General features: G+C 58.2%; 1 protein-coding gene across 1 annotated transcript in view; it reads left to right on the top strand.

Annotated features, from left to right (window-relative positions):
- Positions 1 to 12,114, top strand: part of LOC308051190 (potassium-transporting ATPase alpha chain 1-like) — a gene marked incomplete at both ends in the record, with an annotated part of 28,441 nt that overhangs the window by 1,219 nt on the left and 15,108 nt on the right. The window contains 7 exons of the mRNA XM_080361540.1: positions 1,649 to 1,852; positions 3,262 to 3,375; positions 4,318 to 4,452; positions 5,192 to 5,309; positions 6,530 to 6,798; positions 8,919 to 9,117; positions 10,553 to 10,662. Of these exons, the coding sequence (XP_080217666.1) occupies positions 1,649 to 1,852; positions 3,262 to 3,375; positions 4,318 to 4,452; positions 5,192 to 5,309; positions 6,530 to 6,798; positions 8,919 to 9,117; positions 10,553 to 10,662 (1,149 nt within the window). The remainder of the gene's footprint in view (positions 1 to 1,648; positions 1,853 to 3,261; positions 3,376 to 4,317; positions 4,453 to 5,191; positions 5,310 to 6,529; positions 6,799 to 8,918; positions 9,118 to 10,552; positions 10,663 to 12,114) is intronic.

The raw sequence follows: 12,114 nt of genomic DNA, 5'->3' as shown, positions 1-12,114 counted from the left end.
CCCATTGTTTCCCCATTGCTCCCCCATTGACCCCCTATTGACCCTATTGATCCCATTGACCCCCCCATTGCTTCCCCATTGACCCCATTGACCCCATTGACTTCATTGACCCCACTAACCCACCCATGAACCCCATTGACCCCATGGACCCCATTGCCCCCCATTGACCCCATTGACCCTCCCATTGACCCCATTGCCCCCCCCTTGACCTATTGCCTCCCATTGACCCCATTGACCCTCCCATTGACCCCATTGCCCCTCCCTTGACCCTATTGTCCCCCATTGACCCCATTGACCTCATCAAACCCCCCAACCCTCTTGACCCATCAACCCTATTGACCCCATTGACCTCCCATTGACCCCATTGCCCCCCCATTGTCTCCATATACCCCATTGACCTCATCGAACCCCCCAACCCTCTTGACCCATCAATCCTATTGACCCCATTGACCCTCCCATTGACCCCATTGATCCCCCATTGATCCCCCCAGCCCTCCTGACCCATTGACCCGCTATTGACCCCATTGACCCACCATTGACTCCATTGACCCCATTGCCCCCCCATTATCTCCATTGATTCCATTGCCCCCCCTGACTCCATTGACCCCATTGACCCTCCCATTGACCCCATTGCCCCCTCATTGTCTCCATATACCCCACTGACCTTATCGAACCCCCCAACCCTCTTGACCCATCAACCCTATTGACCCCATTGCCCCCCCATTGTCTCCATATACCCCATTGACCTCATTGAACCCCCCAACCCTCTTGACCCATCAACCCTATTGACCCCATTGACCCTCCCATTGACTCCATTGACCCTCCCATTGACCCCATTGACCCCCCCAGCCCTCCTGACCCATTGACCTGCTATTGACCCCATTGACCCACCATTGACTCCATTGACCCCATTGTCCCCATGGCCCCCCCATTATCTCCATTGATTCCATTGCCCCCCCCTCTGACTCCATTGACCCCATTGACCCTCCCATTGACCCCATTGCCCCCCCATTATCTCCATTGATTCCATTGCCCCCCCCGACTCTATTGACCCCATTGACCCTCCCATTGACCCCATTGCCCCCCCATTGTCTCCATATACCCCATTGACCTTATCGAACCCCCCAACCCTCTTGACCCATCAACCCTATTGACCCCATTGACCTCCCATTGACCCCATTGCCCCCCCATTGTCTCCATATACCCCACTGACCTCATCGAACCCCCCAACCCTCTTGACCCATCAACCCTATTGACCCCATTGACCTCCCATTGACCCCATTGCCCCCCCATTGTCTCCATATACCCCATTGACCTCATCGAACCCCCCAACCCTCTTGACCCATCAACCCTATTGACCCCATTGACCTCCCATTGACCCCATTGACCCCCCATTGACCCCATTGACCCCCCCAGCCCTCCTGACCCATTGACCCGCTATTGACCCCATTGACCCCCCATTGACTCCATTGACCCCATTGCCCTCCCATTATCTCCATTGATTCCATTGACCCCATTGACCCTCCCATTGACCCCATTGCCCCCCCATTATCTCCATTGATTCCGTTGCCCCCCCCCAGACTCCATTGACCCCATTGACCCTCCCATTGACCCCATTGCCCCCCCATTGCCCCCCTTGCCCCCCCAGGGCCTGGTGGAGGCCGTGGCCGCCGAGCGGCTCCTCCGGGACGGTCCCAACGAGCTGCGCCCCCCCCGCGGGACCCCCGAGTGCGTCAAGTTCGGGCGCCAATTGGCCGGGGGGCTGCAGTGCCTCATGTGGGTGGCGGCCGCCATCTGCCTCATCGCCTACGGCGTCCAGGAGGGCGAGGGCGACCGCGGCAGCTCCGACAACGTGGGTCGCGCTCGGGGGGGCGCTCGGGGACCTTTGGGTGCATTTGGGGGGGAATTCGGGGCAATGGGGGCAATAGGGTCAATGGGGAAGGTATGGGGTCAATGGGGTTGATGGAGGGTCAATAGGAAAGCTATGGGGTCAATGGGTTGATGGGGGGTCAATGGGGTCAATGGGGTTGATGGGGAGTCAATGGAGTCAATGAGGGGGCAATGGGGTCAATGGGGTTGATGGGGAGTCAATGGGGTCAATGGAGTCAATGAGGGGGCAGTGGGGTCAATGGGTTGATGGGGGGTCAATGGGGTCAATGGAGTCAGTGGGGTCAATGGGGTCAATGGGGTTGATGGGGGGTCAATGGGGTCAGTGGGGTTGATGGGGGGTCAATGGGGGGTCAATGGGGGGACAGTGGGGGTTGATGGGGGTCAATGGGGTCAATGGAGTCAATAGGGAAGCTATGGGGTCAATGGGGTTGATGGGGGGTCAATGAGGTCAGTGGGGTTGATGGGGGGTCAATGGGGTCAATGGGTTGATGGAGGGTCAATGGGGTCAATGGGGTTGATGGGGGGTCAGTGGGGTCAATGGAGTCAATAGGGAAGCTATGGGGTCAATGGGGTTGATGGGGGCTCAATGGGGTCAATGGGGAAACTATGGGGTCAGTGTGGCTGATGGGGGGTCAATGGGGTCAATAGGGAAGCTATGAGGTCAATGGGGTTGATGGGGGGTCAATGGGGTCAATGGAGTCAATAGGGAAGCTATGGGGTCAATGGGGTTGATGGGGGTCAGTGGGGTCAATAGGGAAGCTATGGGGTCAATGGAGTCAATAGGGAAACTATGGGGTCAATGGGGTTGATGGGGGTCAATGGGGTCAATAGGGAAGCTATGGGGTCGATGGGGTTGATGGGGTGTCAATGGGGTCAATGGGAGAGTATTGGGGTCAAATGGGGGAGCAATGGGGTCAATGAGGTCAATGGGGGTCAGTGGGGTCAATAGGGTTGGGGGGGGGTCAATGGTGTCAATTGGGGGCATCAATGGGGTCAATTGGGAGCATCAATGGGGTCAATGGGATCAATGGGATCAATGGGGAAATTTGGGTCCATCTTGGGGGACATTTGGGTCCATTTTGGTGACATTTGGGACCATTTTGGTGTCACTTGGGACCATTTTGGTGTCACTTGGGTCCATTTGGGGGTCACTTGGCACCATTTTGGGTCCATTTGGGTCCATTTTGGGGACATTTGGGACCATTTTGGGGCCAATCCGGGTCTATTTGTCCTCGTGGAACATCCGGATCACAACGACCCCCAACACGAGGACAACTTGTGGGTCTCGGGGGTGGGACCCAGGCGTTCGGGCCCCTCCCGCGGTGCCTCCCGGACGCCTGGGTCCCCCGTGACGTGGTCCCCGTGTCCCAGTTGTATTTGGCCATCGCGCTCATCGCCGTGGTCGTGGTCACCGGCTGCTTCGGTTACTACCAGGAGTTCAAGAGCACCAACATCATCGCCAGCTTCAAGAACCTGGTCCCGCAGGTCAGGATGAGGTCACCCGGACGCCTGGGTCCCCTCCCGAACTCCTGGGTCCCCTCCCCGAACTCCTGGGTCCCCCCCAAAAACCAGTTCCCAGGGTTCATTGACCAGTTGGGCAGCTGGTTGTTGAGGTTCCTCAAGCAGGAGGTTGAGGTTCCTCATCCTGTCCCGAACGCCTGGGTCCCTCCCCGAACGCCTGGGTCCCTCCCGGACTCCTGGGTCCCTCCTGCACTCCTGGGTCCCTCCTGCACTCCCGGGTCCCCTCCCCGAACTCCTGGGTCCCTCCCGAACTCCTGGGTCCCCTCCCGAACTCCTGGGTCCCCTCCCTGAACTCCTGGGTCTCTCCCCGAACTCCTGGGTCCCTCCCGGACTCCTGGGTCCCTCCCGGACTCCTGGGTCTCTCCCCGAACTCCTGGGTCCCTCCCGGACTCCTGGGTCCCTCCCGGACTCCTGGGTCCCTCCTGCACTCCCAGGTCCCTCCTGAACTCCTGGGTCCCTCCTGAACTCCTGGGTCCCTCCCAAACTCCTGGGTCCCCTCCCTGAACTCCTGGGTCTCTCCCCGAACTCCTGGGTCCCTCCCGGACTCCTGGGTCCCTCCTGAACTCCTGGGTCCCTTCTGAACTCCTGGGTCCCTCCCAAACTCCTGGGTCCTCCCCTGAACTCCTGGGTCCCCTCCCGAACTCCTGGGTCCCCTCCCGAACTCCTGGGTCCCTCCTGAACTCCTGGGTCCTCCCCTGAACTCCTGGGTCCCCTCCCGAACTCCTGGGTCCCCTCCCGAACTCCTGGGTCCCTCCCGAACTCCTGGGTCCCTCCCCGGTCCCTCCCGAACTCCTGGGTCCCCTCCCGAACTCCTGGGTCCCCTCTTGCCCTCCTGGGTCCTTCCTGAACTCCTGGGTCCCTCCCCGGACGCCTGGGTCCCTCCCGGACGCCTGGGTCCCTCTTTAGCAAGCCACCGTGATCCGAGAAGGCGGGAAACTCCAAATCAACGCCAACGAGCTGGTGGTGGGAGACGTGGTGGAGATCAAAGGGGGCGACCGCGTCCCCGCCGACATCCGCATCATCTCGGCTCAGGGCTGCAAGGTGAGGTCCGCCCCCCCCGGACGCCTGGGTCCCTTCCCGGATGCCTGGGTCCCCTCCCGAACTCCTGGGTCCCCCCCAGAAACCAGTCCCTGGGCTCCATTGACCAGTTGGTCAACTGGTGGTTGAGGTTTCTCAATGGGGAACCAACGTTCGTCATGGGGAGGTTGAGGTTCTTCAGCCTCACCCGGACACCTGGGTCCCCTCCCGAACTCCTGGGTCCCCTCCCGAACTCCTGGGTCCCTCCCCGGACTCCTGGGTCCCTCCCGGACGCCTGGGTCCCCTCCCAGACTCCTGGGTCCCCTCCCGGACTCCTGGGTCCCTCCCGAACTCCTGGGTCCCCTCCCAGACTCCTGGGTCCCCAACCCCAACACCATGCAGTCTCTCACCCTCACCCCTTCAGTCCTTCATGCCAAGGGTTGGGTCCTTTACCCGGATGCCTGGGTCCCCTCCCCGGACTCCTGGGTCCCTCCCCGGACTCCTGGGTCCCCTCCCGAACTCCTGGGTCCCCTCCCGAACTCCTGGGTCCCTCCCGAACTCCTGGGTCCCCTCCCAGACTCCTGGGTCCCCAACCCCAACACCATGCAGTCTCTCACCCTCACCCCTTGAGTCCTTCATGCCAAGGGTTGGGTCCCCTCCCCGAACTCCTGGGTCCCTCCCCGAACTCCTGGGTCCCTCCCCGAACTCCTGGGTCCCTCCCGGACGCCTGGGTCCCCTGTTCTGGAGCGTCATTGGCCCCCAGGTGGACAACTCGTCGCTGACGGGGGAGTCGGAGCCGCAGACGCGCTCGCCCGAGTGCACCCACGAGTCGCCTCTGGAGACCCGCAACATCGCCTTCTTCTCCACCATGTGTCTGGAAGGTGACGTCATCACCCGGACGCCTGGGTCCCTACCCGCCCGGACGCCTGGGTCCCTCCTGGACACCTGGGTTCCCCCCAAAATCCATTTCCCCATGGCCCATCAATCAGTTGGTCAACTGGTGGTTGAGGTTCCTCAATGAGGAACCAATGTTCTTCATGGGGATGTTGAGGGTCTCCATCCCCTCCCGGACTCCTGGGTCCCCCCCCGAACTCCTGGGTCCCTCCCGGACTCCTGGGTCCCTCCCGGACGCCTGGGTCCCTCCCGGACGCCTGGGTCCCCCCACAACCCAATCCCCATGGTCCATCACCCAACTGGTCAACTGGTCATTGAGCTTCCTCAACCAACCATTGAGGTTCCTCAACCAATCGCTGAGGTTCCTCAACCAATCGCTGAGGTTCTTCAACCAATCGCTGAGGTTCTTCAACCAATCGTTGAGCTTCCTCAACCAATCATTGAGGTTCTTCAACCAATCATTGAGCTTCCTCAACCAACCATTGAGGTTCCTCAACCAACCATTGAGGTTCCTCAACCAATCACTGAGGTTCTTCAACCAATCGTTGAGCTTCCTCAACCAATCATTGAGGTTCTTCAACCAATCATTGAGCTTCCTCAACCAACCATTGAGGTTCCTCAACCAATCGTTGAGGTTCCTCAACCAACCACTGAGGTTTCTCAACCAACCACTGAGGTTTCTCAACCAATCGTTGAGCTTCCTCAACCAACCATTGAGGTTCCTCAACCAACCATTGAGGTTCTTCATACGAATGTTGAGTTTCCCCCCCGGACTCCTGGGTCCCTCCCGGACTCCTGGGTCCCCCCAAAACCAATTCACCATGGTCCATTAACTGGTCATTGAGGTTCCTCAACCAATCGTTGAGGGTCTTCAACCAACCATTGAGGTTCCTCAACCAACCATTGAGGTTCTTCATACGAATGTTGAGTTTCCCCCCCGGACTCCTGGGTCCCTCCCGCACTCCTGGGTCCCTCCCGCACTCCTGGGTCCCTCCCGCACTCCTGGGTCCCCCCAAAACCAATTCCCCATGGTCCATTAACTGGTCATTGAGGTTCTTCAACCAACCATTGAGGTTCCTCAACAGAAACCAACGTTCTTCATAGGAACATTGAGTTTCTCCCCCGGACTCCTGGGTCCCTCCCGGACGCCTGGGTCCCTCCCGGACGCCTGGGTCCCCCCAACGCCGCCATTTTGATCCCCATTTAGGGACGGCCACGGGCTTGGTGATCAACACGGGCGACCGGACCATCATCGGGCGCATCGCCAGCTTGGCCTCGGGGGTGGAGAACGAGAAGACGCCCATCGCCATCGAGATCGAGCACTTCGTGGACATCATCGCCGGCTTGGCCATCTTCTTCGGGGCCACCTTCTTCGTGGTGGCCATGGTCATCGGTTACCCCTTCCTCAGGGCCATGGTCTTCTTCATGGCCATCGTGGTGGCCTATGTCCCCGAGGGCCTGTTGGCCACCGTCACAGTGAGCGCCATGGGGGGTTCTTGGGTGCTATGGGGCTTCGTGGGGTCCTGGAGGTGGTTATGGGGTCCAACCATGAGCTATGTGGGTGCTATGGGGGACCCAAAGGTCTTGATGGACCCCATGACGTGTCTATGGGTTCCCACCACACCCCATGGGTCCCATAAGGGTTCTAGGTGTCCCTATGGGTCTGAGGCCACTGTGTGACCTTCAGGATGTCCCCAAGAACCCATGGGTGCTATGGGGGACCCAAAGGTCTTGATGGACCCCATGATGTGTCTATGGGTTCCCACCACAACCCATGGGTGCTATGGGGGACCCAAAGGTCTTGATGGACCCCATGATGTGTCTATGGGTTCCCACCACAACCCATGGGTGCTATGGGGGACCCAAAGGTCTTGATGGACCCCATGACGTGTCTATGGGTTCCCATCACAACCTATGGGTTCTTAGATGTCCCTATGGGTCCCAGGCCACCATGTGACCTCTGGGATGTCCCCAAAATGGTCTTCTTCATGGCCATCGTGGTGGCCTATGTCCCCGAGGGCCTGTTGGCCACCGTCACGGTGAGCGCCATGGGGGGTTCTTGGGTGCTATGGGGCTTCGTGGGGGCCTGGAGGTGGTTATGGGGTCCCACCATGAGCTATGTGGGTGCTATGGGGGACCCAAAGGTCTTGATGGACCCCATGACGTGTCTATGGGTTCCCAGCACAACCCATGGGTGCTATGGGGGACCCAAAGGTCTTGATGGACCCCATGACGTGTCTGTGGGTTCCCACCACAACCTATTGGTGCTATGGGGGACCCAAAGGTCTTAATGGACCCTATAGCTTCTCTAAGGACCCAAAGGTCTTGGTGGACCCCATGACGTGTCTACGGGTTCCCACCACAACCTATGGGTCCCATAAGGGTTCTAGGTGTCCCTATGGGTCTGAGGCCACTGTGTGACCTTCAGGATGTCCCCAAGAACCCATGGGTGCTATGGGGGACCCAAAGGTCTTGATGGACCCCATGACGTGTCTATGGGTTCCCACCACAACCTATGGGTTCTTAGATGTCCCTATGGGTCCCAGGCCACCATGTGACCTCCAGGATGTCCCCAAGAACCCATGGGTGCTATGGGGGACCCAAAGGTCTTTATGGACCCTATGGCTTCTCTAAGGACCCAAAGGTCTTGATGGACCGCATAACGTGTCTATGGGTTCCCACCACAACCTATGGCTTCTATGGGGGACCTGAAGGTCTTGATGGACCCCATGACGTGTCTATGGGTTCCCACCACAACCTATTGGTTCTATGAGGAACCTGAAGGTCTTGATGGACCCTATGGCTTCTCTAATGATACAAAGGTCTTGATGGACCCTATTGCGTCTCTAAGGACCCAAAGGTCTTGATGGACCCCATGACGTGTCTATGGGTTCCCACCACAACCTATGGGTCCTATGAAGAACCTGAAGCTCTTTATGGAGCCCAGGAGGTCTGAGGCCACCGTGTGACCTCCAGGATGTCCCCAAGAACCCATGGGTGCTATGGGGGACCCAAAGGTCTTTATGGACCCTATGGCTTCTCTAAGGACCCAAAGGTCTTGATGGACCCCATGACGTGTCTATGGGTTCCCACCACAACCTATGGCTTCTATGGGGGACCTGAAGGTCTTGATGGACCCCATGACGTGTCTATGGGTTCCCACCACAACCTATGGCTTCTATGAGGAACCTGAAGGTCTTTATGGAGCCCAGGAGGTCTGAGGCCACCGTGTGACCTCCAAGATGTCCCCAAGAACCCATGGGTTCAATGAGCGACCTGAAGGTCTTGATGGACCCCATGACATGTCTATGGGGTCCCACCACAACCTATTGGTTCTATGAGGAACCCGATGGTCTTAATGGACCCTATTGCTTCTCTAAGGACCCGAAGGTCTTGATGGACCCCATGACGTGTCTATGGGTTCCCACCACAACCTATTGGTTCTATGAAGGACCCAAAGGTCTTGATGGACCCCATGACGTGTCTATGGGTTCCCACCACACCCCATGGGTCCCATAAGGGTTCTAGGTGTCCCTATGGGTCCGAGGCCACCGTGTGACCCCCGTTGCGCCCCCCGGTGTCCCCGTTGTCCCCAGGTGTGCCTGTCGCTCACGGCCAAGCGCCTGGCGCGCAAGAACTGCGTGGTGAAGAACCTGGAGGCCGTGGAGACCTTGGGCTCCACCTCCGTCATCTGCTCCGACAAGACCGGCACCCTCACCCAGAACCGCATGACGGTGGCGCATCTGTGGTTCGACAACCAGATCCACGCGGCCGACACCACCGAGGACCAGTCGGGTGAGGGACGGGGACACTGGGGTCCCCATGGTCCCCATGTCCCATGTCCCCATGGTCCCCATGTCCCCATATCCCCATTGTCCCCATGTCCCCATGTCCCATGTCCCCATGGTCCCCATGGTCCCCATGCCCCCATATCCCTATTATCCCCATTATCCCCATGTCCCCCTGTCCCCATGTTCCCATTGTCCCCATGCCCCCATATCCCCATTGTCCCCATGTCCCCATATCCCTATTATCCCCATTATCCCCATGTCCCCCTGTCCCCATGTCCCTATATCCCCATATCCCCATTGTCCCCCTGTCCCTCTGTCCCCATGTCCCCATATCTCCATTGTCCCCATATTCCCATATCCCCATATTCCCCATGTCCCCATGTCCCCATTGTCCCCCTGTCCCCATATCCCATATCCCCCTGTCCCCATATCCTCATATCCCCACTATCTCCATGTCCCCATTATCCCCATTGTCCCCATGTCCCCATATCCCCATATTCCCCTTGTCCCCATATTCCCCCTGTCCCCGTGTCCCCATGTCCCCGTGTCCCCATTGTCCCCCTGTCCCCATATCCCATACTCCCCATGTCCCCATGTCCCCATTGTCCCCTTGTCCCCATATCCCCATATCCCCATTATCTCCATGTCCCCATTATCCCCATTGTCTCCCTGTCCCCATTGTCCCCGTGTCCCCATGTCCCCATATCCCTATTATCCCCATTGTCCCCATGTCCCCATATCCCCATTATCTCCATGTCCCCATTATCCCCATTGTCTCCCTGTCCCCATTGTCCCCCTGTCCCCATATCCCATACCCCCCATGTCCCCATTGTCCCCATTGTCCCCATGTCCCCATATCCCCCTGTCCCCATATCCCCATATTCCCCATGTCCCCATATTCCCCCTGTCCCCGTGTCCCCATGTCCCCATTGTCTCCATGTCCCCATATCCCCATTATCCCCATTGTCCCCATGTCCCTCTGTCCCCCTGTCCCCATATTCCCCATATTCCTCATATTCCACATGTCCCCATTGTCCCCCTGTCCCCATATCCCCATTATCCCCATGTCCCCATTATCCCCATGTCCCCATTATCCCCATTGTCTCCCTGTCCCCATGTCCCCATTGTCCCCATGTCCCCATGTCCCCATGTCCCCATATCCCTATTATCCTCATTGTCCCCATGTCCCCATTGTCCCTATGTCCCTATTATCCCTATTATCCCCATGTCCCCATGTCCCCATTGTCCCCCTGTCCCCATGTCCCCATTGTCCCCATGTTCCTATGTCCCCATTATCCCCATTGTCCCCAATATCCACCCAATGTCCCCCTTGCCCCCAATGTCTCCCATGTCCCCAATGCCCCCATTGCTCCCAATGTCCCCATTGCCCCCAATGTCCCCATTGTCCCCAACGTCCCCAATTGTCCCCATGTCCCCAGGCCAGAGTTTCGACCAATCGTCGGACACCTGGGCCATGCTGAGCCGCGTCGTCACCCTCTGCAACCGGGCCCAGTTCAAACCGGGCCAGGAGAACGTCCCGGTGGCCAAGGTGGGGACATGGGGACATTGGCGACAATGGGGTCAATGGGGACATTGGGGTCAATGGAGACATTGGGGTCATAGGGGTCATTGGGGTCATTGGGGTCAATGGGGACATTGGCGACAATGGGGTCAATGGGGACATTTGGGTCAATGGAGTCATTGGTGTCAATGGGGTCATTGGGACATTGGGGTTGATGGGGACATTGGGGTCATTGGGGGGATATTGGGGACATGGGGACATTGGGGTCAATGGGGACATTGGGACATTAGGGTCATTGGGGTCAATGGGGTCATTGGGGTCATTGGGTTCAATGGGGGGATATTAAGGACAATGGGGTCATTGGGGTCAATGGGGTCATTGGGACATTGGGGACATTGGGGTCAATGGGGGGACATTGGGGTCAATGGGGACGATGGGGTCATTGGGACATTGGGGTCATTGGGGGGATATTGGGGACATGAGGCCATTGGGGTCAATGGGGACATTGGGGTCAATGGGCTCATTGGGACATTGGGGTCATTGAGGTCATTGGGGGGATATTGGGGTCATTGGGGTCAATGGGGTCATTGGGACATCGGGGTCATTGGGGGGATATTGGGGACATGAGGACATTGGGGTCATTGGGGTCAATGGGGTCATTGGGACATTGGGGTCAATGGTGTCCTTGGGACATTGGGGTCATTGGGGGGATATTGGGGACATGAGGACATTGGGGTCATTGGGGTCAATGGGGTCATTGGGACATTGGGGTCAATGGTGTCCTTGGGACATTGGGGTCATTGGGGGGATATTGGGGACATGAGGACATTGGGGTCATTGGGGGGATATTGGGGACATGGGGATATTGGGGTCAATGGGGACATTGGGGTCAATGAGGTCATTGGGACATAGGGGTCATTGGGGGGACATTGGGGACATCGGGATATTGGGGTCAATGGGGTCATTGGGGTCAATGGGGTCATTGGGGTCATTGAGGGGACATTGGGGTCATTGGGGTCAATGGGGTCATTGGGACATCGGGGTCATTGGGGGGATATTGGGGACATGAGGACATTGGGGTCATTGGGGTCAATGGGGTCATTGGGACATTGGAGTCAATGGGGTCCTTGGGACGTTGGGGTCATTGGGGGGATATTGGGGACATGAGGACATTGGGGACATTGGGGGGATATTGGGGACATGGGGATATTGGGGTCAATGGGGACATTGGGGTCAATGGGGTCATTGGGACATTGGGGTCATTGGGGGGATATTGGGGACATGGGGACATTTGGGTCAATGGGGTAATTGGGGTCAATGGAGACAATATAGACTCCCAGACCCTGCCCACATAAGCCCCGCCCACTTAGACCCCTCCCACTTAATCCCCGCCCACTTAACCCCTTCAACCCAATGCCCATTGAGACCCTATGGGGCCAATAGAGCCCCCCCAGAGCTCCACCCACTTAAGCCCGGCCC

Source organism: Nesoenas mayeri, assembly GCF_963082525.1.
Source record: "Nesoenas mayeri genome assembly, chromosome: 33".
Taxonomy (NCBI): Eukaryota; Metazoa; Chordata; class Aves; order Columbiformes; family Columbidae; genus Nesoenas; species Nesoenas mayeri.
This window is presented reverse-complemented; position numbering and strand designations above follow the sequence as displayed.